Source organism: Megalobrama amblycephala, linkage group LG14, assembly GCF_018812025.1.
Source record: "Megalobrama amblycephala isolate DHTTF-2021 linkage group LG14, ASM1881202v1, whole genome shotgun sequence".
NCBI classification, from domain to species: Eukaryota; Metazoa; Chordata; class Actinopteri; order Cypriniformes; family Xenocyprididae; genus Megalobrama; species Megalobrama amblycephala.
The window spans coordinates 439235-466702 of record NC_063057.1 but is presented as its reverse complement, the minus strand read 5'-3'; the positions used below and the strand labels follow the sequence as shown (position 1 = coordinate 466702).

Genomic DNA, 27468 nt, shown 5'->3' with positions numbered 1-27468 from the left:
GAGAACATCTGGAAGATCCTGGCTCCTCATCAATCACTGAAAGCTCTCGACGCTCGAGGCCGAATCCTCAAACGAGCGATGAGCGTCATTCTCACATGAGGTCATGTGATCGTCTGAACTGCTGATGGTGTGAATCTGATTCATGTTTAGTGTCTGATCAGGAGCAGATGAGGCGAGAACCTGTTCTTCACAGACATTAAAGATCTTCAGTTCACAGTTCTTCTCCAACAAACATTTCTGTATTAATGAAAGCATCATCAATGAAGCATAAACAAACTTCTCAATGTGTGTGTGTGTGTGTGTGTGTGAGGATAAAGATCACGCAGGTGTTCGTGTAGCAGCTCATGGGAATGTGTTTATTGTGTTCTAGTTTGTGCAAACGGGTGTTTTATCCAAACATCATAATCACCTGATCAAACAGAACCACACATGAACTGTCTCTCAGGTTGACTCCTCCCATCAGTCACGCTGATTGTCCGTATCAGTCATATATCTGACTCACGTCTGCACCGAACAGGCGTAGTACATTTACTGCGGAGCCCTAAAGGGACACGGCGATGGACAAAACACAGGATGCTTCTGCGTTCCTCCGAGAAACACGTTTCCATCACCGTGTCCCTTTAGGGGCTCCGTACATTTAGAGAAAAAAAAAAAGAGTAGGAAAAATAATTACACTATTAATTTACAAAATATAATTTTGTATAAAAGGCATATATTCTGTTTTTCTGTACAAGCGTTTCATTTACATTCAGCCGGAGCTCTTTCTGAGGTAGAACGTTTGTAGTTTCGAAAGGAACGAAACTCTTGGTAAAGTCACATGATCGTGCCGCTACGAGGCGGGAAAGCTCTCTATCGTCCTGTTATCGAAGGGCTGCTCGTACACGCCGGTGTCCGGCTCCATCCCGTCGAGGTCCGAGTCGGTGTGAAGCGCTGCGTACGGATTCTCGTGAAGAATGACTCCGTTATGAGAGCACAGCTCCTGCTGCGGCCGCCACGGCGCCTTCCCGAACGTTCCTGAGACGACAGGAGCGCATTCATGATACATCATTTATGCAATTCATAAACAAAAGCCGCACAAAGTGAGTTATTTTCCTGACTCACCCATATATGACCCCGAGGAGCCCAGAACGCACTCTCCTCGCTCACAGTCCTCCACGCAGGAAGTCTCGGCGGGCAGCTGCATCATCATGTGATCGAAGGGTTCGAGGGCGGAGCTGCAGGTGTAAAGCTCCCTCTTCCTGCCGTACGAGTCGGGCCGCTGCTCTGACGGACAGACTGCAGGAGGACGAGGACACGATTAATCAACAGACACGCAGACGATACGGGGCGTCTGTGGCGTCACACGCTCACCTGTGAAGGTGTCGGGCAGATCCGGGCTGTACCGGTTGCTCCGTCTCAGCAGAGAGCCGACCGGACCCTGATAATGGCAGAGCAGCGGGTCGATCGCCGCCTCCATGTCTGCTTCACTTCCTGTGTCCAGCTGGCAGAGGCCTATGGGAGGAGAAAAACAAGTCATTTTTATCATAATTTCGCTGATTTTGTTTACAGTGCTGTATAGAGAGAGAGAGAGAGGAGGGTCACGTCTTACTGTTCATGTCTTTGGGCGGCATGTAAAATCCGCCCATGGAGGAGCTGATGTACTGATGGCTGCTGCCGCTCTCAGACGCGATATACCCGTCCTGGCGCTCCGCTAGCGTCCCCTGAGACGACAGATAGCTCGGGATGTCCGCCGGTAGATTCGTCTCATCTAGACACCGGAGAGGAAGCGGATTATTAGTGTTACGCGTCCATGTTGTGTTCCGGTCATTTTGAACCAGAAAGGATTTTCTTTTACCCGAAAAACGTTACTGCTTTTTTCAGAACGCAACGAAAATTATAAAATAAAGAAAACTCTTCTCTTAATGTTTTCTAAACATTCACATAACCAAGAAAAAACGTTTTAAGACATTTTGAAGGTTAAGAGGACTTTCAGAAAGTTTCATAACTTCATAAAGAATGATAAAACATTCAAAATGTCATAAGATTTTTTCCGTTTCACATTGAAACGGAATTTAAATTCAAATCAGTTTCACACTGAAAGTCAACTGAAATACAGAGATTAAAAGAAACCCTGAAAATAATTATGTGGCGATCGACTCTCCTGCGTATTAACCAAAGGATTTTGTGCTGTTCGGTCATTTTTGACCGAAAAATTTACGTTTTGGATTTTTAGAATTTTTTACGTCATTGGAATGGTACGAAACTTGGTAAAGGTTTTGGCACTTGCTGTGTGAACAACAACAACAAAAAAATCATGGACATGATTCGAAAAGGTTAAATGGTCCTTAAAAAAATAGTCATGCATGTATTGTTAAAAAATGAGCGCATTGGAAACAGATTTCATCTAGTGGAAGTGTTTGGTACTGCGACCAAACCAAATTTTACTGAAAGCTCATTTTTTGAGATATCAACCTCAACTTGTATAGTTTTCTTCACACTTTTATAGTAAAACATTTTGGAAAATATATATTTTAAATAAAAATTGAAAATAGTAGTTTTGTTCATTTTTTATAACAATGAATATAAAATTGTATAACTTTTTTCAAGTTCAAGCTTTTTAAACTTTTTATTTTCACTTCAGCAATAGTATTTTCTTTAAAAAAAAAAAAAAGAGACCAAACGATTGACCACACTGAGTCCGAAATTTTCATATGCGTTTTTTTGTATTCGCCATTCTAAAAATTCGTCACGCACAGAGACCTTGCACACTGAGTCCAATGCATTTAATTAATCCGTTACGAAATTTGCAAAACAATACAAAATGGAGTCTTCAAGCAGTGAGGATGGTTTTGTTGTCCTCTCTTCTTAAAAAGAGAAAAAGGAAATATTGGGTCCATCCAATCCTGAGATTGTGTAGAGAGGAAGGAGAGTTCCACCTCCTTATTAAGGAGCTGCGGGATTATCCGGAGCAATTTAAAGTTTACTTCAGGATGTCAGTGGCTCAGTTTGATGCTTTGCTACTTTGTTTGTCGAGATGAAGTGGATCAACTTGTCAGATGCCATTCTGGATTTTGGCGTTCGTTTGTACGGTGGCTCTGAATTGTCAAAACACCTGTCAAAATGCTTGCTACAGATGTGAAAAATGCAGAAAACTGTACCCATTACGATTTTTTTTTTTTATCACAGACGAAAGTTTCAGAGGCAGCGTGTAAACGTGACTGATACAACGTGAGGTCGTAATGGCATTTTTTAACATGTGAGAATTTGGGACTCAGTGTGCAAAGACTTTAAATTGGAAATTTAATTTTCAGGTCATAAAGTGAATAAATGCACTATAACTGCTGCATAAGTATAGTTTTACCATAAAAATACAAAATATTAAATAAAAAAATATTAGCTGACAAAAGCAATTATATGTAGGCGGGTCATTTTTGACCCGGAACGCAAAGGGTTAAAAGGCATCGGGACTGACCTGTGTTGGTGACGCTGCAGTCCTCGTTGCGTCGCCGCGTGTGGTAGATGATCACCACCCACACTAGAGACGTTCCCACCACGCAGCACACCACCGCGATGATCACGATGCCCACCGTGGTCCATCCGTCCTCCTCCGGCCCTCTGCCCGACGGAGACCCTATCGCCACGCCGCCCGCCGGGCCCGAGTCGCAGTTGGGGTTGGGAAGGATGGCCAGACGCACGTTCCCACGCTCCGTGCCCAACGGGTTGGACATCTCGCACGTGTAGGTTCCCGCGTCTCCCTCGGCGGCGTCCACGATGATCAGCAGCTGGTTCCCGGCAGCGAAGAAGTGTCGCTCGGTCACGACTAGCGGGTTGTCGTCTTTGGTCCAGTTGAGTCGGGGAGGAGGACTCCCGCCGGCGATACACTGCAGCACCGCCGTCTCGCCCTTCGCCACCGTACGGTCCATCAGCGGACGCAGGAACGACGGTGTTTCTGGAGAGGGAACGGGATGTTATTCTATGAAAACTTCTGGTTTCATTTGGATTTTTTGAAGGGCTGAAATGGAGCTTATTTGAGTGTTGATCATTAAATAAATTGAATTAATTGATTATTAACCCAAAATTACTAGAGTTTTCATGTAATTATCATTTCTGATGAACATATGTGTAAACTAACCCAACACCGTTAGAGTAGCGTTAGCCGAGATGGACCCGGCCGTGTTTTGTGCAGTGCAGCTGTATACGCCGATGTCTTCCGTCTTCACGTCCACGATGAAGAACACGTCGTCTCTCGGCATGACGTGCATGCGCCGCTCACGGGCCGCTGGGAAGTCCGTCCCTCCGTCCTTCTGCCAGGCGATCTGAGGCGACGGATGTCCACTGGCGGCGCACTCCAGTCGGGCCGTGGCTCCGGCACGGATCGTCAGATCCATGGGCATTTTGGTGAAGTATGGCAGCACTGCGAGGACAAAATGAAGACCTTTTAAGAGCTGCAGGAACCCTGTAAATAGAGTTCATTTTGATTTCATCCTCAACACTTACTGTTGACGGTCAGCTTGGCTTTGCTGGAGTACGAGGAGCCGAAGTGGTTGGAGATGACGCACTGGTACTTGCCCTCGCTGGAGAAGTCCACGTGGCGCAGCTGCAGTGTGGTGGTGTACTCCGTCACCTCGCTGACCTGAGACCGCAGGTGCGCCTGGTTATGGATCTCTGCGTCGTTCAGGACCTCATTGTCTTTCTTCCAGGCGAAGGTCATCGGGGAGTCGCTGGAACTGGCCGCCGAGCAGACGAAGGTCACGTTGGTGCCTTTGATGGCTGATTGTGTCTCGGGCTGCACGGTGATCTGGGGTTTGGGGAAATCATCTGCAAAGCACAACGATGCATGCTTGAAAACTGAAGTTCTTCTTTAAGGGACCTATTATGCCTCTTTTAACAAGATGTAATACGGTGTCCCCAGAATGTGTCTTTGATGTTTCAGCTCAAAATAACCCACAGGTCATTGTAAATGCCCATTTTTGAGTGGAAGGAAAAACATTTGTGCATGTGTCTTTAAATGCAAATGAGCTGCTGCTCCCCGCCCCCTTTCCAGAAGAGGGTGGAGCCTGTACAGCTCCTGCCTCAGATACTCTGCCAAAAACTAAAACATTTGTTTGGTATGGAAGCTTGTTTCCGCCATGAAATAAAAAATAATAAAGGTAATTGTGACTTTTTATCTCACAATTCTGACTTTTTTTCTCGCAATTGCGAGAATATAAAGTCAGAATTGCGTTATAAAGTCAGAATTGCGATATAAAGTCAGAATTGCGAGTTATAAAGTCAGAATTGCGTTATAAAGTCAGAATTGTGAGATATAAAGTCAGAATTGCGAGATATAAAGTCAGAATTGCGTTATAAAGTCAGAATTGCGATATAAAGTCAGAATTGCGAGTTATAAAGTCAGAATTGCGAGATATAAAGTCAGAATTGCGAGATATAAAGTCAGACTTTATAACTTGCAATTCTGACTTTATAAAGCAAGTCAGAATTGCGTTATAAAGTCAGAATTGCGTTATAAAGTCAGAATTGCAAGTTATAAAGTCAGAATTGCGTTATAAAGTCAGAATTGCGATATAAAGTCAGAATTGCATTATAAAGTCAGAATTGCGTTATAAAGTCAGAATTGCGTTATAAAGTCAGAATTGTGAGATATAAAGTCAGAATTGCGAGATATAAAGTCAGAATTGCGTTATAAAGTCCGAATTGCGTTATAAAGTCAGAATTGCGAGATATAAAGTCAGAATTGCGAGATATAAAGTCAGACTTTATAACTTGCAATTCTGACTTTATAACGCAAGTCAGAATTGCGTTATAAAGTCAGAATTGCGTTATAAAGTCAGAATTGCAAGTTATAAAGTCAGAATTGCAAGTTATAAAGTCAGAATTGCGATATAAAGTCAGAATTGCGTTATAAAGTCAGAATTGCGAGTTAAAGTCAGAATTGCGAGATATAAAGTCAGAATTGCGTTATAAAGTCAGAATTGCGTTATAAAGTCAGAATTGCAAGTTATAAAGTCAGAATTGCGTTATAAAGTCAGAATTGCAAGTTATAAAGTCAGAATTGCAAGTTATAAAGTCAGAATTGCGTTATAAAGTCAGAATTACGAGTTATAAAGTCAGAATTGCGAGTAATAAAGTCAGAATTGCGAGTTATAAAGTCAGAATTGCGTTATAAAGTCAGAATTGCGAGATATAAAGTCAGAATTGCGTTATAAAGTCAGAATTGCGAGTTATAAAGTCAGAATTGCGTTATAAAGTCAGAATTGCGAGTAATAAAGTCAGAATTGCGAGTAATAAAGTCAGAATTGCGAGTTATAAAGTCAGAATTGCGTTATAAAGTCAGAATTGCGAGATATAAAGTCAGAATTGCGTTATAAAGTTAGAATTGCGAGTAATAAAGTTAGAATTGCGAGTTATAAAGTCAGAATTGCGTTATAAAGTCAGAATTGCGAGTAATAAAGTCAGAATTGCGAGTTATAAAGTCAGAATTGCGAGTTATAAAGTCAGAATTGCAAGATATAAAGTCAGAATTGCGAGTTATAAAGTCAGAATTGCAAGATATAAACAATTGCGAGAAAAAAAAGTCAGAATAGTGAGATTTACTTTGTTATTTTTTTATTTAGCGGCAGAAACAAGCTTCCATACTATAACGATCATGATCATGTGACATTGCAGTTCTTCGTCATCAGGGAATCATATCAGTCCAAACTTCTGATGTGGTTTTCTGAGCGCACAGAAAGCTGGATGTCAGACGGCACGTCGTGAGCATCAAAGTAAGTTCTCTTACACATATTATTGTGCTTAAACTGTCAAATTCACACAAGGTTATGTCAAAAACACACAAAGTTCACATAAACACAGTCGGTTATGTATAAGAACGTAAACAGCAGAGAAAGATATCACATGTGTATATTAGATCTGTGTGTTAAAGCGAAAGCGGAGTAATATACAGTACCTACTGCTGTTAATATGAACCAAACAAGAAAAGAAAAACAGAAAATCACTCACTGCTCTTGACTGAATAACTTTAGTAGCTTTAATAAGAATACATTTCTTACTTTAAATGCACTGGTGAAGAGATAAACATGGCGGACTGTGTACGGCTCATTCAGGGGAGGAGCTAAGATTCCGTCAGCAGTCATGGGCGGGGTTTACGTTAGAGTAGGGGAAATCTGGAACTGCTTGTTTGGAGAGACTATGATTTATGGGGATTATAAAAAAAGGAGTGGTGGATTTTTACCATTATAGGCTGGTTGTTTACACACATCTGCGTTCAAACACCTTATAAAAGTGAATTCTGCATAATAGGTCCCCTTTAAGAAAAAGTCACGCTCGCCCACTCACCGCACACAAACTCATCCTGGGCGACGGCAAAGACGCTCTTGCCCTTCAGCAGATGTGGATGGGCGCAGCTGGCGTTCACCAGAGGAAGGAAAGCATGTTCTGCCACCCACGGAGAAAACCACTTGAGCTGGCAGTCGCACAGCAGGCTGGACGTGTTCAGGTGCCTGACGGGGCGAGACACAAGAGTGATCATTGAAGGAAGCAGGTTCACGTGCGCATGCGCAGGTTTAGTGTGGGCGCTTCATACGTACAGCTCCGTCAGCTTCTTCATCTGAGAGAACGCATTGGCCTGCACCGACATGATGGCGTTGTTGCTCAAATCCCTGGACGGAGAAGATGTTTAGAAACCTAACAAACATCATCATCATCATCAAACGTTAAGGATCTGAAAGAGAGACTCACAGCTGCTCCAGCATGTCCAGGCCTGTGAAAGACTTCCTGGTGACCGATCGGATGCGATTCCCTTGGAGGAACCTGAGGAGCAGGAAAACGACTTACTGCACCGATACTGATGAGCATCAATAATCACACTGAGATGACAGGAATAAGCACTCACAGCTTCCTCAGATTGTCCAGAGCAGAGAAAGGGCCGTTCATGTCCTCGATGGTCCATGAGATCTCGTTACACTTCAGATCTCTGAAGAGAGAGAGGGCGAGAAATCAGAGGAAACCACAGTGTTAAAATCCACACCCAGAAAACACCAGTCATGAAGCTGCCGCGAGCCTGTGTTCGTGCTAAAAATGAGCTCGCAGCAAACCAGACGCTCTGGAAAACCTACTAAACATGCTAGCAGCACACTAATCCATGGTAGAAATGTGCTAATTCACACAAACAATGTGCTAAAACATGTTAGCAATTGGTAAGACATGCTAGTAACTTAAAACATGAAATGCTTGCAACATGCTATTTCATTCTAGCAATGCACTAAAACACTAGCAACATGTGAAATCGTGCTAATTCATGTTAACAACGTGCTAGCAAAATGTTAGCAATTGGTAAGACATGCCAGTAACATGCTAAAATGCTTGCAACATGCTATTTCATGCTAGCAATGTACTAAAACATGCTAGCAAAATGCTAAATCGTGCTAATTCAAGTTAGCAATGTGCTAGCAAAATGCTAAATCGTGCTAATTCAAGTTAGCAATGTGCTAGCAAAATGTTGGCAATTAGTAAGACATGTTAATTAACATGCTAATTCATGCCAGTAACATGTTAAAATGCTTGCAACATGCTATTTCATGCTATCAATGTTACAAACATGTTAACAATATAATACTGTTAACTGATGCTAACAATGTGCTAAAACATTCTAACAAAATGTTAAATCATGTTAATCTAAGCTAACAATATTCTAACATGCTCATTCATGTTTGTATCACACTAGTAACATGTTAGCAATTGGTAAGACACAGTAGTAACATGCTAAAACGCTTGCAACATGCTATTTCATGCTAGCAATGCACTAAAACGTTACAGTTAGCTAACAAAATGAAAAATAATGCTATGTGCTAATTAATGCTAACAAAGTGTTAAAACAGGCTAAATCATGCTAGTAATGTGCTAAAACATGCTAGAACCATGCTAAATTGTGCTAATTCATGTTAACAATGTGCTAAAATGTGCTAGCAAAATGTTATCAATTGGTAAGACATGCTAGTAAAATGTTGAATCATGCCAGTAAAATGCTAAAATGCTTGCAACATGCTATTTCATGCTAGCAATGCACTAAAACATGTTGCAAACAGGTTAACAAAATAATACTGTTAACTGATGCTAACAATGTGCTAAAACATTCTAACAACATGCTAAATCATGCTAATCCATGCTGGCAACACATGCTAACATGCTTATTCATGTTTGTATCATGATAGTAACATGTTAGCAATCGCTAACATGCTAATTCATGCCAGTAACATGCTATTTAATGCTAACAATGCACTAAAAATGTTACAAACAAGCAAAATAATACTGTGTAAATTAACGCTAACAATGTGCTAAAAAAATGCTAACAACATGTTAAATCATGCTAGCAAAATGTAAATCATGCTAATTCATGCTAGCAAACATGCTAATTCATGTTAGTATCATGCTAAAACATACTAGCAACATGTTAGCAATTGGCAAGACATACTAATTCATGCCAGTAAAATGCTAAAATGCTTGCAACTTGCTATTTCATGTTAGCAATACATTAAAACGTTACAAACAGGTTACAGACACCAGGGCTGAGGGAAAAAAAATTCATTCACCTAACTATCGCGATTTTTACGATTTTAAAATCTATTTTTTATTCCAGAATCGATATTAATACATGTCATAAAAATGGAAAAAATTTGAAAAATGGGGGTCGGAGAGACATCTACGCATATATGACCTGCACCATCATGTGTAAGTGTATCATTCTACTTTTCCCCATGGTCTAGAGTTTAGAGCAAACAAAAATCACAATACATAGCAATTCTTAAACATCACATGTATCGTGATAGATAGGTGCTGACAGATAGGTGTGTTGTCCCAGCCCTACTAGACACATGCTAAAACATGGAAAAACATGCTAAAACTTGAGTGCTTTAGAATAAAAATGGCGATTTTTGCCAAAAGGTTAAAGCAACGTCCCCAATCCCTGACTTCATCTCTCGCCACAACATCCCTTCCCCCCCTCAAACACACCTGACCTGCACTGACCTCTGCCATTTGGTTCAGTTTAAAAGTGAAAGCACATGCATGAGCAAACGCAACACGCTCATGGAAACGAGCCACAGCTGCATTTATAAACATACACATTTATGGGTCATTGTTACAATACTCAAATAATAAACACTGATGAATTAAAGTGGCATGAAAGGGAAGTTGCGCTGGTCTTATGTCCAAATGAAACGGCTTCTCAAATAAGAACAAACGTAAGGCATTTGAATACTGAAAATAAGTATTTCCTGAGTTCAACTCACAGCGTCTGCAGGTTGGCGAGGCCTCGAAACGCTCCGTCTGCGATGAAACTGATCCGGTTGTTTCCGATGTGGAGCTGCTCGAGGACACTGAGTCCAACAAAACTGGCTTCCTCCAAACGGGTCAGCTGGTTCCAGTTCAGATCACTGACAGACAGAGCATTCGACATAATTAAACGAGTAAAGTGTCCATCATATGTGCCCTATATAAGTAGGGACATGTTCGCAGCGTCATCATTGACATACTATTATAGTTTGTGAATATTTTGGGACAGAGACGTCTAGAGAAGTAAAGTTGACTCACAGCTCAGCGAGTTTCTGGCAGAACTCCCACGCGTCGGCTTTGATGCGGCTGATGGCGTTGTGAGACAGATGCAGCTGCTGCAGCGTCAGGAGTCCGTAGAGCCAGCCTTTACTCACCTCCGTCAGGTTATTGTACTCCAGCTGTCTGCTCACACACACACACACACACACACGTCACATACGAGTGCTGAAGGGCTGGACTAAAGCATGAGCGCAGGACTTCACTCACAGCACTTCCATGTTGTTCAGACCCCAGAAAGCCCCGTCCATGAGGCGTGTGACACCGTTCCTCTGGATCTTCAGCGAGCGCAGGCCGTGCAGCCCGTGGAACGTCAGACCCTCGATGCGCCGCACGCGGTTCCTGCTCAGCTCCCTGTCAATCACAAACACAAGAGTCAAGGACTGGCACACGTGTGGACCGACAGCACGAGACGGACACGAGCGAGTACACTTACAGGTGCTGCAGGTGGGGCAGCGAGAAGATCTTGGGCGGGATGGAGCTCAGGCGGTTTTTGTTGAGTTTTAACACCAGCAGCGAGCTGGACAGATTACTGAAGCAGCCGTGCTCCAGCGTAGAAATACGGTTATTATTCATGAACCTGCAAACAAAACATTCAAACACAGATTCATGACATGCTGACCAATTCACAGAAGCTGTAGTTACTGATAGCTTTAGCAATGAATGAATGAATGAATGATCTTTTCAGAATCTTGCATAAATATTGTGAACAATATGTTAAATTAAGCCATTTTTGTGGTTATGCGGCTATCTAGACTGGAAACTGAAAACTCATTTAAGCCTAAAACTAATTTGACTTCAGTGATTTTGTGAACATGTAATTTGCCAACATTAGAATTTATTTTCTCATATATCATTTCTCCATTATATTGATTGTGATCTGATGGCAGTTTGAGTCGATCATTATACTGAAGAATGCCTTCTTAAAACCTGTCAAATGGAAAAATGTTAATACATCATTTAAACAGCTACATAAGAGCTTAAAGTAGTCTAAAAGAGCTTACACTCGTCTAAAAAAAAGCTTAAGCTAGACAAAAAGCATAAACTCATTTAAAAGAGCTTACACTTGTCTAAAAAAAGCTTAAGCTAGACAAAAAAAGCATAAACTCATTTAAAAGAGCTTACACTTGTCTAAAAAAAGCTTAAACTAGACAAAAAAAGCATAAACTCATTTAAAAGAGCTTACACTTGTCTAAAAAAAGCTTAAGCTAGACAAAAAAAGCATAAACTCATTTAAAAGAGCTTACACTTGTCTAAAAAAAGCTTAAGCTAGACAAAAAAAGCATAAACTCATTTAAAAGAGCTTACACTTGTCTAAAAAAAGCTTAAGCTAGACAAAAAAAGCATAAACTCATTTAAAAGAGCTTACACTTGTCTAAAAAAAGCTTAAGCTAGACAAAAAAAGCATAAACTCATTTAAAAGAGCTTACACTTGTCTAAAAAAAGCTTAAACTAGACAAAAAAAGCATAAACTCATTTAAAAGAGCTTACACTTGTCTAAAAAAAGCTTAAGCTAGACAAAAAAAGCATAAACTCATTTAAAAGAGCTTACACTTGTCTAAAAAAAGCTTAAGCTAGACAAAAAAAGCATAAACTCATTTAAAAGAGCTTACACTTGTCTAAAAAAAGCTTAAGCTAGACAAAAAAAGCATAAACTCATTTAAAAGAGCTTACACTTGTCTAAAAAAAGCTTAAGCTAGACAAAAAAAGCATAAACTCATTTAAAAGAGCTTACACATAAAAAAAGCTTAAGCTAGACAAAAAACAAACTAGTCCAAAAAAGCTTAAATTAGTCTAAAAGAGCATAAACTAGCCTAAGTGCTTAAAATAGTCTAAAAAAGCTTAAACGAATAAGAAAAGCTTAAAATAGTCTAAAAAAAGCATAGACTAGTTTAAAAGAGCTTAAATTAATAATCAAAAACTTTAACTAGTCTAAAAAGAACATAAACAAGTTAAAGCTTTTGTTACTCATTTAAGCTCTTTTAAACTAGTCTATGATTTTTTTATTCTGGTTTAAACAAGTCTAAAAAGAGCATAAACTAGCCTAAAAGTCCTCAAACTATAGTAGTCAACATTTAAAGTGGATCAAAACCTTTTATCATAGTTGTCCTAAAACTTTTTTTAGGACAACTTTGATGAACTTTTTTGATCCACTTCAAATGTTGACTACTGTAGTTTAAAAGAGCTTAAACAAGTCTAACAAAACCTTTAACTAAGCTGAAAAGAGCTTCAACAAGTCCTTAAACTAGCCTAAAATTGCTTGAACTAGTCTAAAAATGCATAAACGAACCTATCCCCCAGTTTCACAGACAAGGTTTAAGTTATTCCCAGACTAAAATGCATGTTTGAGCTGTTTTAACTGAAATTAACTTGCACTGACATATCTTAAACTATGTCAGAGCCATTGTTTTGTCTCAAGATCAGCAATATTTTTTCTAGTGAACGTTTATAAAAGCTACTTAAATGCCCTAATTGAACTAATCTTGCTTAGGGTAAGCCCTGTCTGTAAACCGGGCCTATAAGTGCTTAAACTAGTGTAAAAGTGCTTAAAATAGTCTAAAAAGAGCTTAAAGCTGACGGTTAGCAGTTTTAACACACAGTGTTGAGACTTCTGCAGGTTTCTGGAAAGCAGGTCAGTTTCAGAACAGAAGAAGGACTCACAGGTTTTTCAGAGGAAGTGCAGGAAAAGCCCCGGCCCGAACCTCCACAATATTGTTGTTGCTAAGGTCCAGCGTCTCCAGGGCGACCAACGAACTGAGCCGCTCTGACGATATCCTCGAGATTTTGTTGTTTGCTCTGAAAACAGAAACAGGGGCATTACAGACAGCAGATTTCAGCGCACAGGTGAAGCCGGTCGCAGCGTCTCTCCGGCTCTGATGTCAGCACGCCTCACAACAGGTCAAAACAGCCCTTGGGTTTAGAAGTGTGTTATTTGGTTTATAAGGTAATTACTAACAAGGTATTTAAACTAAAAAAAAAACCCTGCCAATTACGCGGATGATGAAGCCCATTCCCTCAGTGAAAGCGCCGCTGACGAGCACAGCAATTTCCCGAGCTGCACGCCTCCTAAATTGCAGTGCAGGAGCTGCTTGTGTTAGAAACACGGACGGCACAGAGCCGCCTTTGTGTGTCAGACACGCTGAACACATTCCCTGGACTCGCGGCGCTCCGCAGGTCTCACACAGACTCGGTTTGGATTGCGTTTATGCAGGTGAAGCTGAGCGTAATGCACCATAAACGCAGTGCTGACATCACAAGAGAGGACACATGATGACAAGCCAGTAATCTAAATCTCTAATATTCTTGTTCTAGTTTAAGAAAAGCCCACAATGAACAACAAACTTTTTTTTAAATCAAGGCACACAGAGGCATGATGGGAAACCTGTGCTTTTGTGAAGTGTGGGGGGAATGAGTCAAAGGTGTTGAGAGAGCGAGACAGATAAGACGCGGGACGTGCCGGAGCAGATCCCTCTGGAGAGACGAACGTGTGAATGAAGCATCCGATGGAAAACAAGGAAGTGAGGAATGCCACCGATGATCTTGAATCGGTGTCTTTTAAAATAACATTTCACGTTTGTCTCTTTTAGATGGAAAAAAATAAACAACAAAGATTTGTTTCTATTAGGATTGAGATCCTGTTTATTACCTCGCTGTAACTCCTCATGACAGAATAGCCACAAAATAACCAGACGCATCTCTCTGTGTGTCTTCAACATCTGCTGAGAGTGTGTGTGTGTTCAGGTGTGTGTGTGAGTGTGTGCTTTATCTCTCCCCCTTCTCCTCAGCGTTCACACAAACAAGCGGCTCATTGTGTCTCTCTGAGCCGCACAACTCAAATTTGTTCAACCAATTTTCAGCAAATAAGGTTGTTACACGCCGTTAGTTTAATCAGCGGCAGAGTCTGAACGGGATATTTTTAGCGCCTCGAGCTAAACGCCAAATCCTGATGACAAACATGTATGCGACACATTATGTGAAAAGCACTCGGAGTGAGATTGTTTCCACATAAAGTCGATTGTGAAAGCAGCGCTGCGAATGTTTGGCACGTCAGCACGTTATGAGAGTTATTAGACGCTCGCTGAATTTCACAATGCAGACACTTTCCACACCGTGTGTGTGTTTCTGGCAGATGAGACTAAAGGGAAAAAAGTCAAGTTGGCTCTGAGATGAGCAGAGAAGAGCTCACACACGGTCTGAAACACATTAACTTCAACTCAATTTCAACATATTTTCCTCATGCTGTAAAGATCCTGCTGCATTACATTAATGAGCAAACAAATCATCCTCAAACTGAGCGGATCGACCAAATCGTTTCGCTTCATCACTACCGTTAATATGGTTATTTCAACTGGAAATTCAATGGAAAATAGTTGAGATTTTAAAGTGGTCATGATGAGTATTGTCTGATAATCCGGATAATTAAAAAATGTGGTTTACAAGAGCTTAAACCAAACAAATAGAGCAAAAGCTAGACTAAAATAGCTTAAATTAGTCTAAAAAAAGCTTAAACGACTAAAAACTACACTTAAGACTAGTCTAAAAATGCGTCATCTAGACTAACGGAGCTTAATCTAGTCTAAGAGAGCTTAAAGTAAACTAAAAGATCTTAAACTATACTAAAAGAGCTTAAATTAGACTAAAAAACTAAAACTATACAAAGAGCTTAAACTGTTCTTTTAAAGGCTTAAACTAGACTAAAAAAAGCATAAACTAAACTAAAAGATCTTAAACCAAACTAAGAGCTAAAGCTAGAATAAAAGTGCTTAATGCAAACCAAAACAGCTTAAACTACACTAAAATGCTGAAACTAGACTTAAGAGAAGAGCTTAAACTGTTCTTTTAAAAGGCTTAAACTAGACTAAAATAGCTTAATCCAAACTAAAAGAGCTCAAAATATACTTAAAACTAGTCTAAAAATCTTCAACTAGACTAAAGGAGCTTAAAATAGACTTTAAAAAGCTTAAACTAGACTTAAAACTAGTCTAAAAAAAGCTTAAAGCTTAAATGAGTCAAGATGAAACTAGACTTAAAGAGCTTAAACTGTTCTTTAAAAAGGCTTAAACTAGACTTAAAGCAAAAACAGCTAAAAATAGCAAAACTACTAGGCAATTAGAGCTGCACGATTCTGGATGAACTAAGAATAATGGAGATCACGATTCTCCCATGATTCTGAACAGATAACTAAAAAAAAAAAAAAAAAAAAAATCGGATTGAATGAATGATTCAATGACTCACTCATGAAGACTTCACTTGTTTGAATCAGCATTTTTGAATCAGCATTTTTGAACGAAACTCAAATGAACGATTCAATGACAAACACATTTTTAACAGTCACTTATCGCCACCTACTGGTGTAACGATGTAGTTGATACAATCTTTATTTGAAGCGTCAAGTTACTTTGAAAAGGCGATTCGCTCTATTTTGATGGCTACCATAGACATCAGCGTTTATATCCAAACTATAAACTTTTATCTCAGTAATTCTGTGATAATATGAATATCTGTAAGACAGAAATAACGATACGGTGATGCTGCTTCATATCTATACATGACAGCAGATCTCTCTGGCTCGCTGTGATCGAACTTATCAAAGGTTTAATGAGATTGCGCGGGTGTCTGAATAGAGATCGGCTCTATAGCAGCTCTATAGGCAATTCTGACTCTAATTTGATTGGACGAGCGACACTGAAGACACACACAAGATCAACATGCCACAACTGAACGTCACTTTGCATTGTCTAAAACTATAAAACACCATCTTTACTTAGTTGGGATGTGTTGTCATGCATTACACAGTTTTTTTAATTGTTCTCAAGTGTAAATAAAGCAGTCATTAATATCTCCACTGCAGTATGAATGCGATTGACATCTCTAGCGCTGCATACGAGAGCGAGCGAGAGAGAGCCGTACGGGGGTCTGGGGTATCGTATAGCTCCTGCCTCTTATTTAAACAGTCTCTCAGACTGAGCGTCTCTCGTCTTTGACCCTTCAGCCCACCAAAAACAAACGGCACCAGCTCCACAGCTGGGAGTAATTCACTCGCCAACACGTCAATTAATTCAACGATTTCACAGGAATTTATGGCCTTGAACAATTAAAGAGCTGTATGAAGCCAATGCTCGTGAGTAATCAGCTGGAAAATTTCACTGTCAGATTGAAGGACTGAACTTTTTTGATTCAATTCCAAATGCATGTTTCAACCACCCAAAAGCCCCTAGCAACTGCCTAGAAACCACTAAGATCTCATCCATCTTGACCTTCAAACCACAAGTCTTCAGATAAAGTTTTTTCCAAGACAACATAAAATGTCCAAATGTGCCACTAGACTAAACACATAAATAGAGTCTCATCGCTTGCAGTCGGATGTATCCGGACGGTGTTGTATTTAACACGGAGCGCTCAGACTCAGATGACGCTCCACACAGGCGCCGTCACAGACAAGAGACCAACAAAACCGTGCCAAACTGTGTTCTGCGTCCAAGAGGAAATACCACACACACACACACACAGCTCTCGCTCAGAAACTCACTCCAGACGATCTTCACCAGGGAAATTAATGTTTCATTATTTTGTCATTTTATGTGACATGTTTTCAAGAAGATGAAATCTGCTGTAAATAACCACTAATATGACAATGAGGAATATTAAAACCAGATTCAAACTCATTCTCAAAATCACCTCATCCAATGACACTTTTCAAACCCAAACTCTAATCCAACATCCCATCCGTTCATCTTTCAAAACGTGCCACTAGTGAATGTGTCACAAACACACTCACTGGCCAGTCAAACAGATAGTCCCGCCCCCAAACTCACTCCATTGGATGAGGTCGTGTTGGGTCAGATCAATGAGTTTCACTCATGATAATGATACTCACAGAATCAGGCTGCTGAGGTTTCCAGCGTTTGGGCCCAAATCCGGGATGGACTCGAAGTCATTGTTACTCAGTTTTCTGTGAACATAAAACCCGACGGTTACACGTGCAGATTTCATACATTTGAGGAGAAAAACAAAACAAAACGCAGAGAGCACTCACATTTCGCTGAGGTGCGGCAGGCTGGCCAACAGCGCTTCAGGAAACGTGCGTAACTTGTTATGGCTCAGATCCCTGCGAAGAGAAAAACAGAGAATCCGTGTCACCCGACTGAAGCCAGGAGAAACTCGGGAGACAAAACACTCGTACAGTATGACATGATCACGCCAGTTCAACACAGCATTAGGAACACAATCAGTCAGAAACAAAACAACACTATTTTTGCAAATATTTAATAATGCAAAAGGATCCAAAAGGGTGTTTTTGCAGTGATGCCAGAGAAGAATTTTTGGTTCCCTAAAGATGTTTTTCTTTACTATAATGAACAATTCCATGGATGTTGCATTTTTTTTTGTTATTTTACACTACTTTGATTTTAATATAATAATATAATCATAAACATCCAATCAGGATGATTCAGTAAAACATTTGCAACCAGTAATACGATTCTTGACTACAGACACTTTTTCGCTGAGGGCGAGACGGTCTGTGTTGATTTTTTGAGACGGTTCCGGAGCGTCGCGTGAAGCTGCCAGACGCCTCCGCGGCTCTCCGTCCTCCATCTGGACTCCATCAGCTCAAACGCGAGCAGCGGCGGGGAAAGTAACGACTGCTAATCTATACACAATGCAGGGAAAGTGAGTGCCGCCTTTGATTTCCAAACAGCAAACCGTGTGCGTTCGTGGAGTCAGTTTCTGGCTCTGGACGACCGTTTTACTGGAATCTCTCAGAGGTGGAGCTTCACTATAACAACTTCGTTCAATTCAGAATGAAAATGTCCTGATAATTTACTCTCCTCCATGTCATCCAAGATGTTCATGTCTTTCTTTCTTCAGTGGAAAAGAAATGAAGGAAAACATTCCAGGATTTTTCTCCATATAGTGGACTTCACTGGGGTTCAACGGGTTGAAGGTCCAAATGTCAGTTTCAGTGCAGCCGAATGAAACAGAATTCAGTGTAAATTCAATCCATGGAGTTCATTTCCATATGATTTACACAGACATTCGTGTTTCCTGAATCAAGCTCGTCATGTGATCTAACACTCGTCACTCTCTCTGTTCTGATAAGACTCTTCAGACTCAGTTTATCACACTGAATTAACACTCCAGTTTATCACGTTCTCACTCCACTATCTGTCGTATCCAGACACACGGCCGAAGGATTCAAAGAGTTTATTATTTTATATAGTTTGATCTCGTCTCACATGATTGTGTTCCCAAACACCAGCATCCGAACGCAAGAGAACACGACAGCGTTTATTGTGTTTCGTCTAAGAAAACTCATTTATGATGGAGGAAAAAAGAGCCCGATTGAAGCAACTTAAATTTTTATTACTGATATTTTGCTCCAGGAAGTGATGATTTTGTTCTCTTGAACACGTGGGATGGAAACGCTGCGAATGTTTTATGCGATACTCCACTTTTGAACATCTGTAACGGAAACGAGGCTAATGTTTGAATCCGTAACTCTAAATGTTCACAGGTTCAGGTTGGATCTGCTGTTGTTGCCTTAAGTCAGCTTTATTTCTATATCGCTTCATACTAGGGCTGGGCGATGTATCGAATGCTTTTGTCACGCGCATTTCTTCACTAAAGCCGGTTCCCTGATTACCGCTAAATCGCCATCACCTGCTTTCAAATGGAGCGGCATTTAATAGACAGAGCCGTAGATCACTGATAAGCCACGCAATATCGCGTTCAATATCGATATGTATCGCCGTCGATGATTATCTTATTCATGTACCACACTATTCACATCGTACTCCATCAACCTGCATTACCAAATAAATAAATAATAATTTCCAACATAAAACATGTCCAAAACACTGATAAACACTTGCTGCTTCTGATAAAGCTGGCTTTAGTTTTTCACTCATATTAACATCGACTGATCCATTTTCCAGTCTGAGTTTCCCTCAGTTGAAGGTGTCGGTTCAGAGTTGAAGAGTGTAAAACAGCTGCTGCCGTCTCAAACTCTCCACGGCACTGAAAAAACCCTGGCTCTTTCCAGATGTAAATCATGAAAAAGTTTTTTCCTTCTATTTTTCCATTCTGGCAGCGAGAGCTCTTCACAGCCAAAGACTCCAGGCCTCCATTTCTTCCTCCTCCCTCTCTCTCTCTCTCTTTCTACACATCAGCTCTTAATGGCTTCCATCTCTGGTTGGGTTTAGCTGCTAATTCAGCAGAAATAATGGGCCTGGGGAAAACAAAAGCTCAGCCAGTTTAATGCGTGAACATGTGCTGCAGAGCTGCTCGTAAATTAGCATCACCTCCTGAAGGCCCGAGGACTCGCTCTTCTCTCCAGACATTCTCCTTCAGCGCCTCAAAACAACATCTAGAAGGAGCTGGAATGACTTACACTGGACACGCACCTCATGAACGCGATGCAACTGAACACCAAATACAGCAATTATAACTCTCACATCAGGGGTTTACACTGGGGTCAGTGGAAAAATTCAGAGGAAAATGTATAAGTCATTTTTTATAAGTCATAAATTAAACTTTTCATCTTATAATTATGACTTAGTATCTCATAATTTTGACTTAATGTCAAATTTGATTTTCATCTCACAATTTTAGAATTTTTAAGTTCTAATTTTGACTTTTTATCTCATAATGACTGTCATAATTTTGAATTTTGCCATAATTTTGACTTTTAATGTCACAATTTTTACATTTTAAGCCATAATTTCGACTTTCACAAATTTGATTTTGGTCAATTTTGACAAGTTTTAATTTTAACTTTTCATCTCACATTTTTGACTTTTTAAGTTATAATTTTAAATTTTCATACTTAGTTTCATAATTTCGACTTTTAATGTAACAAATTTGATTTTTTAAGTCATAATTTTGACTCATTTTTGAATTTTGTCATTATTTTGACATTTAATGTCACAATTTGAACATTTTAGGTAATTTTTTTAACTTTTCATCTCACAATTTTAGAATTTTTAAGTTCTAATTTTGACTTTTTATCTCATAATGACTGTCATAATTTTGAATTTTGCCATAATTTTGACTTTTAATGTCACAATTTTTACATTTTAAGTCATAATTTCGACTTTCACAAATTTGATTTTGGTCAATTTTGACAAGTTTTAATTTTAACTTTTCATCTCACTTTTTTGACTTTTTAAGTTATAATTTAAAATTTTCATACTTAGTTTCATAATTTTGACTTTTAATGTAACAAATTTGATTTTTTAAGTCATAATTTTGACTCATTTTTGAATTTTGTCATTATTTGACATTTAATGTCACAATTTGAACATTTTAGGTAATTTTTTTAACTTTTTATCTCACAATTTTTGACTTTTTAAGTATTTAAGTCTAATACTTAGTGTGTCATAATTTCGACTTTGACTTTAAGTCATAATTTTGACTTTTCATCTCATAATTGACTGTCATAATTTTGACTTTGAATGTCACAATTCTGACTTCATCTTATAATGACTTAGTATGTCATAATTTCAACTTTTAATTTCACAAATTTAATTTTTGTTACTTTTCATCACAATTTTGACTTATAATTTTGAATTTTTATACTTAGTGTCATAATTTTGACTTTTAATGTAACAAATTAGATTTTTTAAGTCATAATTTCAACTTCATATAATTATGACAGTTATAATTTTGACTTTTCATACTTGGTGCATCATAATTTCGACTTTAATGTAACAAATTACGTCACAATTTTGACTTTTTAAGTTATAATTTTGACTTTTCATACTTAGTATGTCGATTTCAACTTTTCATCTCATTATTAGTATGATATAATTAAATTTGACATCTCTATTTTATTATGTTTTCTAAAGACTGGTTTGTAATGTAATAATTTTATGTTACTCTTCAACTTCATACAACTTACAGGAAACTAATGATGAATACTTTATTTTTTAAGTCATAAATTAAACTTTTCATCTTATAATTAGTATCTCATAATTTTGACTTTAATGTCAAATTTGATTTTCATCTCACAATTTTAGAATTTTTAAGTTCTAATTTTGACTTTTTTTTATCTCATGACTGTCATAATTTTGAATTTTGTCATAATTGCGACTTTTAATGTCACAATTTTTACATTTTAAGTCATAATTTCGACTTTCACAAATTTGATTTGTCACAATTTTGACAAGTTTTAATTTTAACTTTTCATCTAACAATTTTGACTTTTTAAGTTATAATTTTGAATTTTCATACTTAGTTTCATAATTTCGACTTTTAATGTAACAAATTTGATTTTTTTAAGTCATAATTTTGACTCATTTTGAATTTTGTCATTATTTTGACATTTAATGTCACAATTTGAAAATTTTAGGTAATTTTTTTAACTTTTCATCTCACAATTTTTGACTTTGTAAGTTATAAATTTGACTTTTCATACTTAGTGTGTCATAATTTCGACTTTTAATGTAACAAATTTGACTTTAAGTCATAATTTTGACTTTTCATCTCATAATTGACTGTCATAATTTTGACTTTGAATGTCACAATTCTGACTTCATCTTATAATGACTTAGTATGTTATAATTTCAACTTTTAATTTCACAAATTTAATTTTTGTTACTTTTCATCACAATTTTGACTTATAATTTTGAATGTTTATACTTAGTGTCATAATTTTGACTTTTAATGTAACAAATTAGATTTTTTAAGTCATAATTTCAACTTCATCTTATAATTATGACAGTTATAATTTTGACTTTTCATACTTGGTGCATCATAATTTCGACTTTAATGTAACAAATTACGTCACAATTTTGACTTTTTAAGTTATAATTTTGACTTTTCATACTTAGTATGTCGATTTCATCTTTTCATCTCATTATTAGTATGATATAATTAAATTTGACATCTCTATTTTATTATGTTTTCTAAAGACTGGTCTGTAATGTAATAATTTTATGTTACTATTCAACTTCATACAACTTACAGGAAACTAATGATGAATACTTTATTTTATAAGTCATAAATTAAACTTTTCATCTTATAATTAGTATCTCATAATTTTAACTTAATGTCAAATTTGATTTTCATCTCATAATTTTAGAATTTTTAAGTTCTAATTTTGACTTTTCATCTCATAATGAGTGTCATAATTTTTAATTTTGCCATAATTTTGACTTTTAATGTCACAATTTTTACATTTTAAGTCATAATTTCGACTTACTTTCACAAATTAGATTTGTCACAATTTTGACAAGTTTTAATTTTAACTTTTCATCTCACAATTTTGACTTTTTAAGTTATAATTTTGAATTTTCATACTTAGTGTCATAATTTCAACTTTTAATGTAACAAATTTGATTTTTTTAAAAACAATTTCAACTTTCACAAATTTGATTTGTCACAATTTTTTAATTTTAACTTTTCATCTCACAATTTTGACTTTAAGTTATAATTTTGAATTTTCATACTTAGTTTCATAATTTCGACTTTTAATGTAACAAATTTGATTTTTTAAGTCATAATTTTGACTAATTTTGAATTTTGTCATTATTTTGACATTTAATGTCACAATTTGAAAATTTTAAGTCAATTTCAACTTTTCATCTTATAATTATGACTTAATGTAACATTTGATTTTCATCTAACATTTTTTTACTTTTTAAGTTATACATTTGATTTTTCATACTTCGTGTGTCAAAATTTCGACTTTTAATGTAACAAATTTGACATTTTAAGTCATAATTTTGACTTTTCATTTCATAATTTTGAATTGTGTCATAATTTCGACTTTAATGTGACAAATTCCATTTGTCACAATTTTCACTTTTTAAGTTGTAATTTTGACTTTTCATACTTAGTATGTCAATTTCAACTTTTCATCTCATTATTACTTAGTACGATATAATTAAATTTGACATCTCTGTTTTCTAAAGACTGGTCTGTAATGTAAGAGTTAAATTTATGTTTCTCTTCAACTTCATACAACTTACAGTAAACTAATGATGAGTAGAAAAAGGATAGAGTGTGTAAATATTTTCCAGGCAACATTGTACACATTTATAACTGTATAAACGGGATGATTATATGAAAGGGGCCTCTCGCATATTTCAGGCTCCATGGCATCAAAAAGTCCTGACATACGAGAGAAAAGTGTGAAAGCCTGTTTAATTACAATGTGTTTGTTCTTCATGAATAAAGTAACACATGCAAATGAAGTCCTGTGAGCAGAACAACAAGACACCAGTTGCTAAAAGCTTTCAAAAGTTGAGATAAATTACTAACATTTTAGTCGTGTTATTATTACGTTAATGAAAATATGGAGTTTAAATTATTGTGGTTTTGATTAGATTCTTTGGGCCTTTAAACTGCACACACACACACACACACACACACACACACACACACACACACACACAAGAGGAAAATCGATCAAACTAACTCAACATTGTCAGAACTATCAGTGTCACTGTGTAGACGGAGAAAAGTTTGTTTACACTAGTTTAAGGCTTGTTTGTTTAAGTAGTTTTTCTAATCTATAAACAGTCTGCGCACTGTTATCATTTTCTCCGTTGTGTTTTTCTCAGATTTAACAGCAGAAAGTGAATGTTTTGATCGTGTTTGATCGAGAGAGACACAAAGGATCTGAGGTAAAACACTCACAGACGCGTGATCCGCGCGGGCAGCCGCTCCGCGATCCGGCCGTGTTTTAATCCACTGCAGTCGGCGAAAGATCCCACACACGAGCACACAGACGGGCACTGGTCCGGTTCCGAGCGGTCCGAGTCTCCGTGAACCGCTTTAAATCCCGTAACGTGAAACACGAGCAGCACGAAGCTCACAGCGCGAGCGGGCTGCGGCATTTTCACCTCAACAAAAAAACTAATAAAAAGTTCGCAAAATCGATCCTTAAAAGTGTAAAATCCGAACGAATGTGAAGGAGAACAGAGTTCTCGGCAGGTTCGCGTCAACAGAATCTCGTTTTCGCGTTTAATAGCATGAATAAAAGCGCAGAAATCAGCGCCTCACCGTCCGCTCCATCTCTGAGGAACTTTTTTCCACCGCGCTGGAATCAGAGCAGCATTCCGCGGCGCGCGCTCCCGTGGGCGGAGACACACGACGATCGCCGAACAGCGAGAGGGATTCTGGGTAATGTAGTACAGACAAACAGATACAGTTGACTTTATTATGGAAGCACATTTCATTTCCCCCACATTAGAAAAAAAAAAAATCATGCTTTGGTGTAAATCATAATTATAAAAAGTCATCACTAGTATGTCATCATTTCTACTTTTTATGTCACAGTTATGATTTTTAAGTTAGAATTTCAACTTTTTGTCATAATTTTGACTTTTTACGTCTTCATTTTGACTTTTTAAGTTATAATTTTGACTTTTCATACTTAGTGTGTCATAATTTCGACTTTTAATGTAACAAATTTGACTTTTTAAGTCATAATTTCGACTTTTCATCTTATAATTATGACTTAGTATGTCATAATTTCGACTTAATGTCAAATTTGATTTTCATCTTACAATATTGATGTTTTAAGTTATAATTTTGACTTTTCATACTTAGTGTCATAATTTATACTTCTAATGTCACAATTCTGACATTTTAAGTCATAATTTCAACTTTTCATCTATTATGACTAATGTCAATTTCGACTTAATTTCACGAATTTGATTTTTGTCACAATTTTGACTTTGCAAGTCTTAATTTTGATTTTTCACACTTAGTGTCATAATTTCGACTTTTAATGTAACAAATTTTACTTTTTAAGTCATAATTTTGACTTTTTACTTTATTGTTATGACTTAGTATCTTATCATTTTAATTTAATGTCACAAATTTGATTTTCATCTTACAACTTTGACTTTTTAAGTTATAATGTTGACTTCATACTTGGTATGTCATAATTTCTACTTTTAATGTCACAGTTTTGAAATTTTAAGTCATAATTTCGACTTAGTAGCCTATGTCAACTTTGATTTTTAATTTCACAAATTTGATTTTTGTCACAATTTTAACTTTTTAAGTCTTAATTTTGACTTTTCATCTCACAATTTTGACATACTTATTCATACTTAGTATGTCACTTTCAACTTTTCATCTCATTATTACTTAGTATGTCATAATTTTGACTTTTAATGTCACAATTTTGACAATTAAGACATTTTTCATCTTATAATTATGACTTAGTATGTCAATTTCGACTTTTAATGTCAAAAATGACACTTTTTAAGTCATAACTTTGACTTTTTATATCATAATTTTAAACAGTGTGTCAATTTCAACATATATGTCATAATTATGATTCACAAAAGCATTATTTTCTCTTATGTTGTGGAAACGGTTACAGTTAAACAGACCAGCTTGCATGAAATCACTTGAACGTAAAAAACTGTTTAATGTGAAATACAGATGATTTGATTTAATGCGTTTTACAGCACTGGCCCTTAAAACACGAATAAAGACATACTGGAGAGAAACTGATGGATTAACAACTACATTAGCTATTCAAATGAAATACACACATGAGTCTGAGGCGTCACTGAGTTTGCAGCTGTTTGTGAGCCTCGTTTGTGACACAAAGGGCTGATTTCTGCTCCATTGACACACAGAAGAGCTGGTGACGCGTGTTTTGTGTGTCTGTTCCTGTATAATGAGGTGTGAATGAGCTTCACCCCTTCAGTCTGACGCTTTATTTCCTAAACCCATCAAAGGGGGTGTTTTCACTAAACCAGAGCTGTTTTACCTTTACAGGAAAAATCTTCCATATTAGTTAAAGTTTGTGATCCTGAGTTCGTTCTGAATCCACGACACGTTCCACTGCTTCACCTTGATGATCATTATGAATTATAAGTAGGTCAGTGGCTGGAGTGAATATTTGATTGTCCCACATGATCAGAGGGACAAACAGGCATAAATCAATTCTTATTAAGCAAACTGCATGTGCTTTCATTGCTAATCATGAATATGGCCAGAAGCAAACAGACAGAACTGAGATGATCGTCTGCTTCTGCAGTGTTACTTCTAAAAGTAATTCGTTACAATATTGCGTCACTCCCGAAAAAAGTAACTGTTACTTTTTATGGAATGGAATGCGTTGTTACTTTTGTGTTACTTTTTCCTCACTTAGGCTGGGTTTGCGATACTTATTAGAAAAAGTAACATATTTAATTGTAAATGTAATGTGTTACTTTACTAGTTACTTTAAAAGTAATCTGATTACATAACTAGTGTTACTTGTAATCTAGTAGTTTTTAAAAAATATGAATGTAGTATCTTTAGTGTAAAAGATGACTGTTCGTTCTCTCTCTCTCTGTGGTCCAGACCCCTTAAATCGAGTCCTGAGAGCGAGTCTCGGGGTCTGTGGACAGGTGCCAGTCATTATACTCAGAATAGCAACAGCCAGCAGAAAAACGTGTCTTCCCAGCATGCCCTGCTCTGATGGCTCCTCTCAGCCAGTACAAACACGAGCGGAGGGGTGGTATGGTGGAACGGCCGTGTTTTTTACAGCTGACGGTGTTTACGTGTGGAAGAAGGGCCGATTCTGTGCAGAGAGACGGACGGATTCATTCCTGCAGGTATCTGCACTGCGGTCTGTGGAGGAGCCGGGAATTCTGGGTATTTTGGAACTTCAGGTGTTTGTTCAGGCAAGAATCACTATCACTGTTTCATCATTGACCCTAAAACGCTACTGTATCATATCAACATGATCCATACTTTATCAGTCAACGTTTAATAAATTATTCATTTTTTACTATTATCTCATGTCAGGCTTTAAAGAGAGCTGCACGTGCACAAAAACAGATACACGGATCACATGAACAAAGAGTCAAACATGAAGTGAGCATCTGCACGCTGAACAGGTCGGGATGTGGAAGGTGTTTGTGTGCGATG

The 27468-nt window shown here is 37.6% G+C and overlaps 1 protein-coding gene across 2 annotated transcripts; it reads right to left on the bottom strand.

The window, feature by feature from the left end:
- Positions 1–329: 329 nt before the first annotated feature.
- lrig3 (leucine-rich repeats and immunoglobulin-like domains 3) lies at positions 330–24782 on the bottom strand. Of its 2 annotated transcripts, none has more exons than XM_048154875.1 (19): positions 24592–24782; positions 17621–17692; positions 17462–17536; positions 13246–13380; positions 11021–11164; positions 10795–10938; positions 10567–10710; positions 10266–10409; positions 7871–7951; positions 7717–7788; positions 7566–7637; positions 7315–7478; positions 4477–4797; positions 4112–4393; positions 3452–3928; positions 1589–1747; positions 1351–1491; positions 1102–1275; positions 330–1014 (listed from the first exon to the last, which is right to left on the bottom strand). In XM_048154875.1, the coding sequence occupies exons 1-19, from the start codon at positions 24765–24767 to the stop codon at positions 830–832; spliced, it is 3162 nt and encodes a 1053-aa protein (XP_048010832.1). In that variant the 5' UTR covers positions 24768–24782; the 3' UTR covers positions 330–829. The 2 variants fall into 2 exon arrangements, with proteins under 2 accessions (XP_048010832.1, XP_048010833.1); XM_048154876.1 differs by having other exon boundaries at positions 24226–24650.
- Between the last annotated feature and the right edge of the window lie 2686 nt (positions 24783–27468).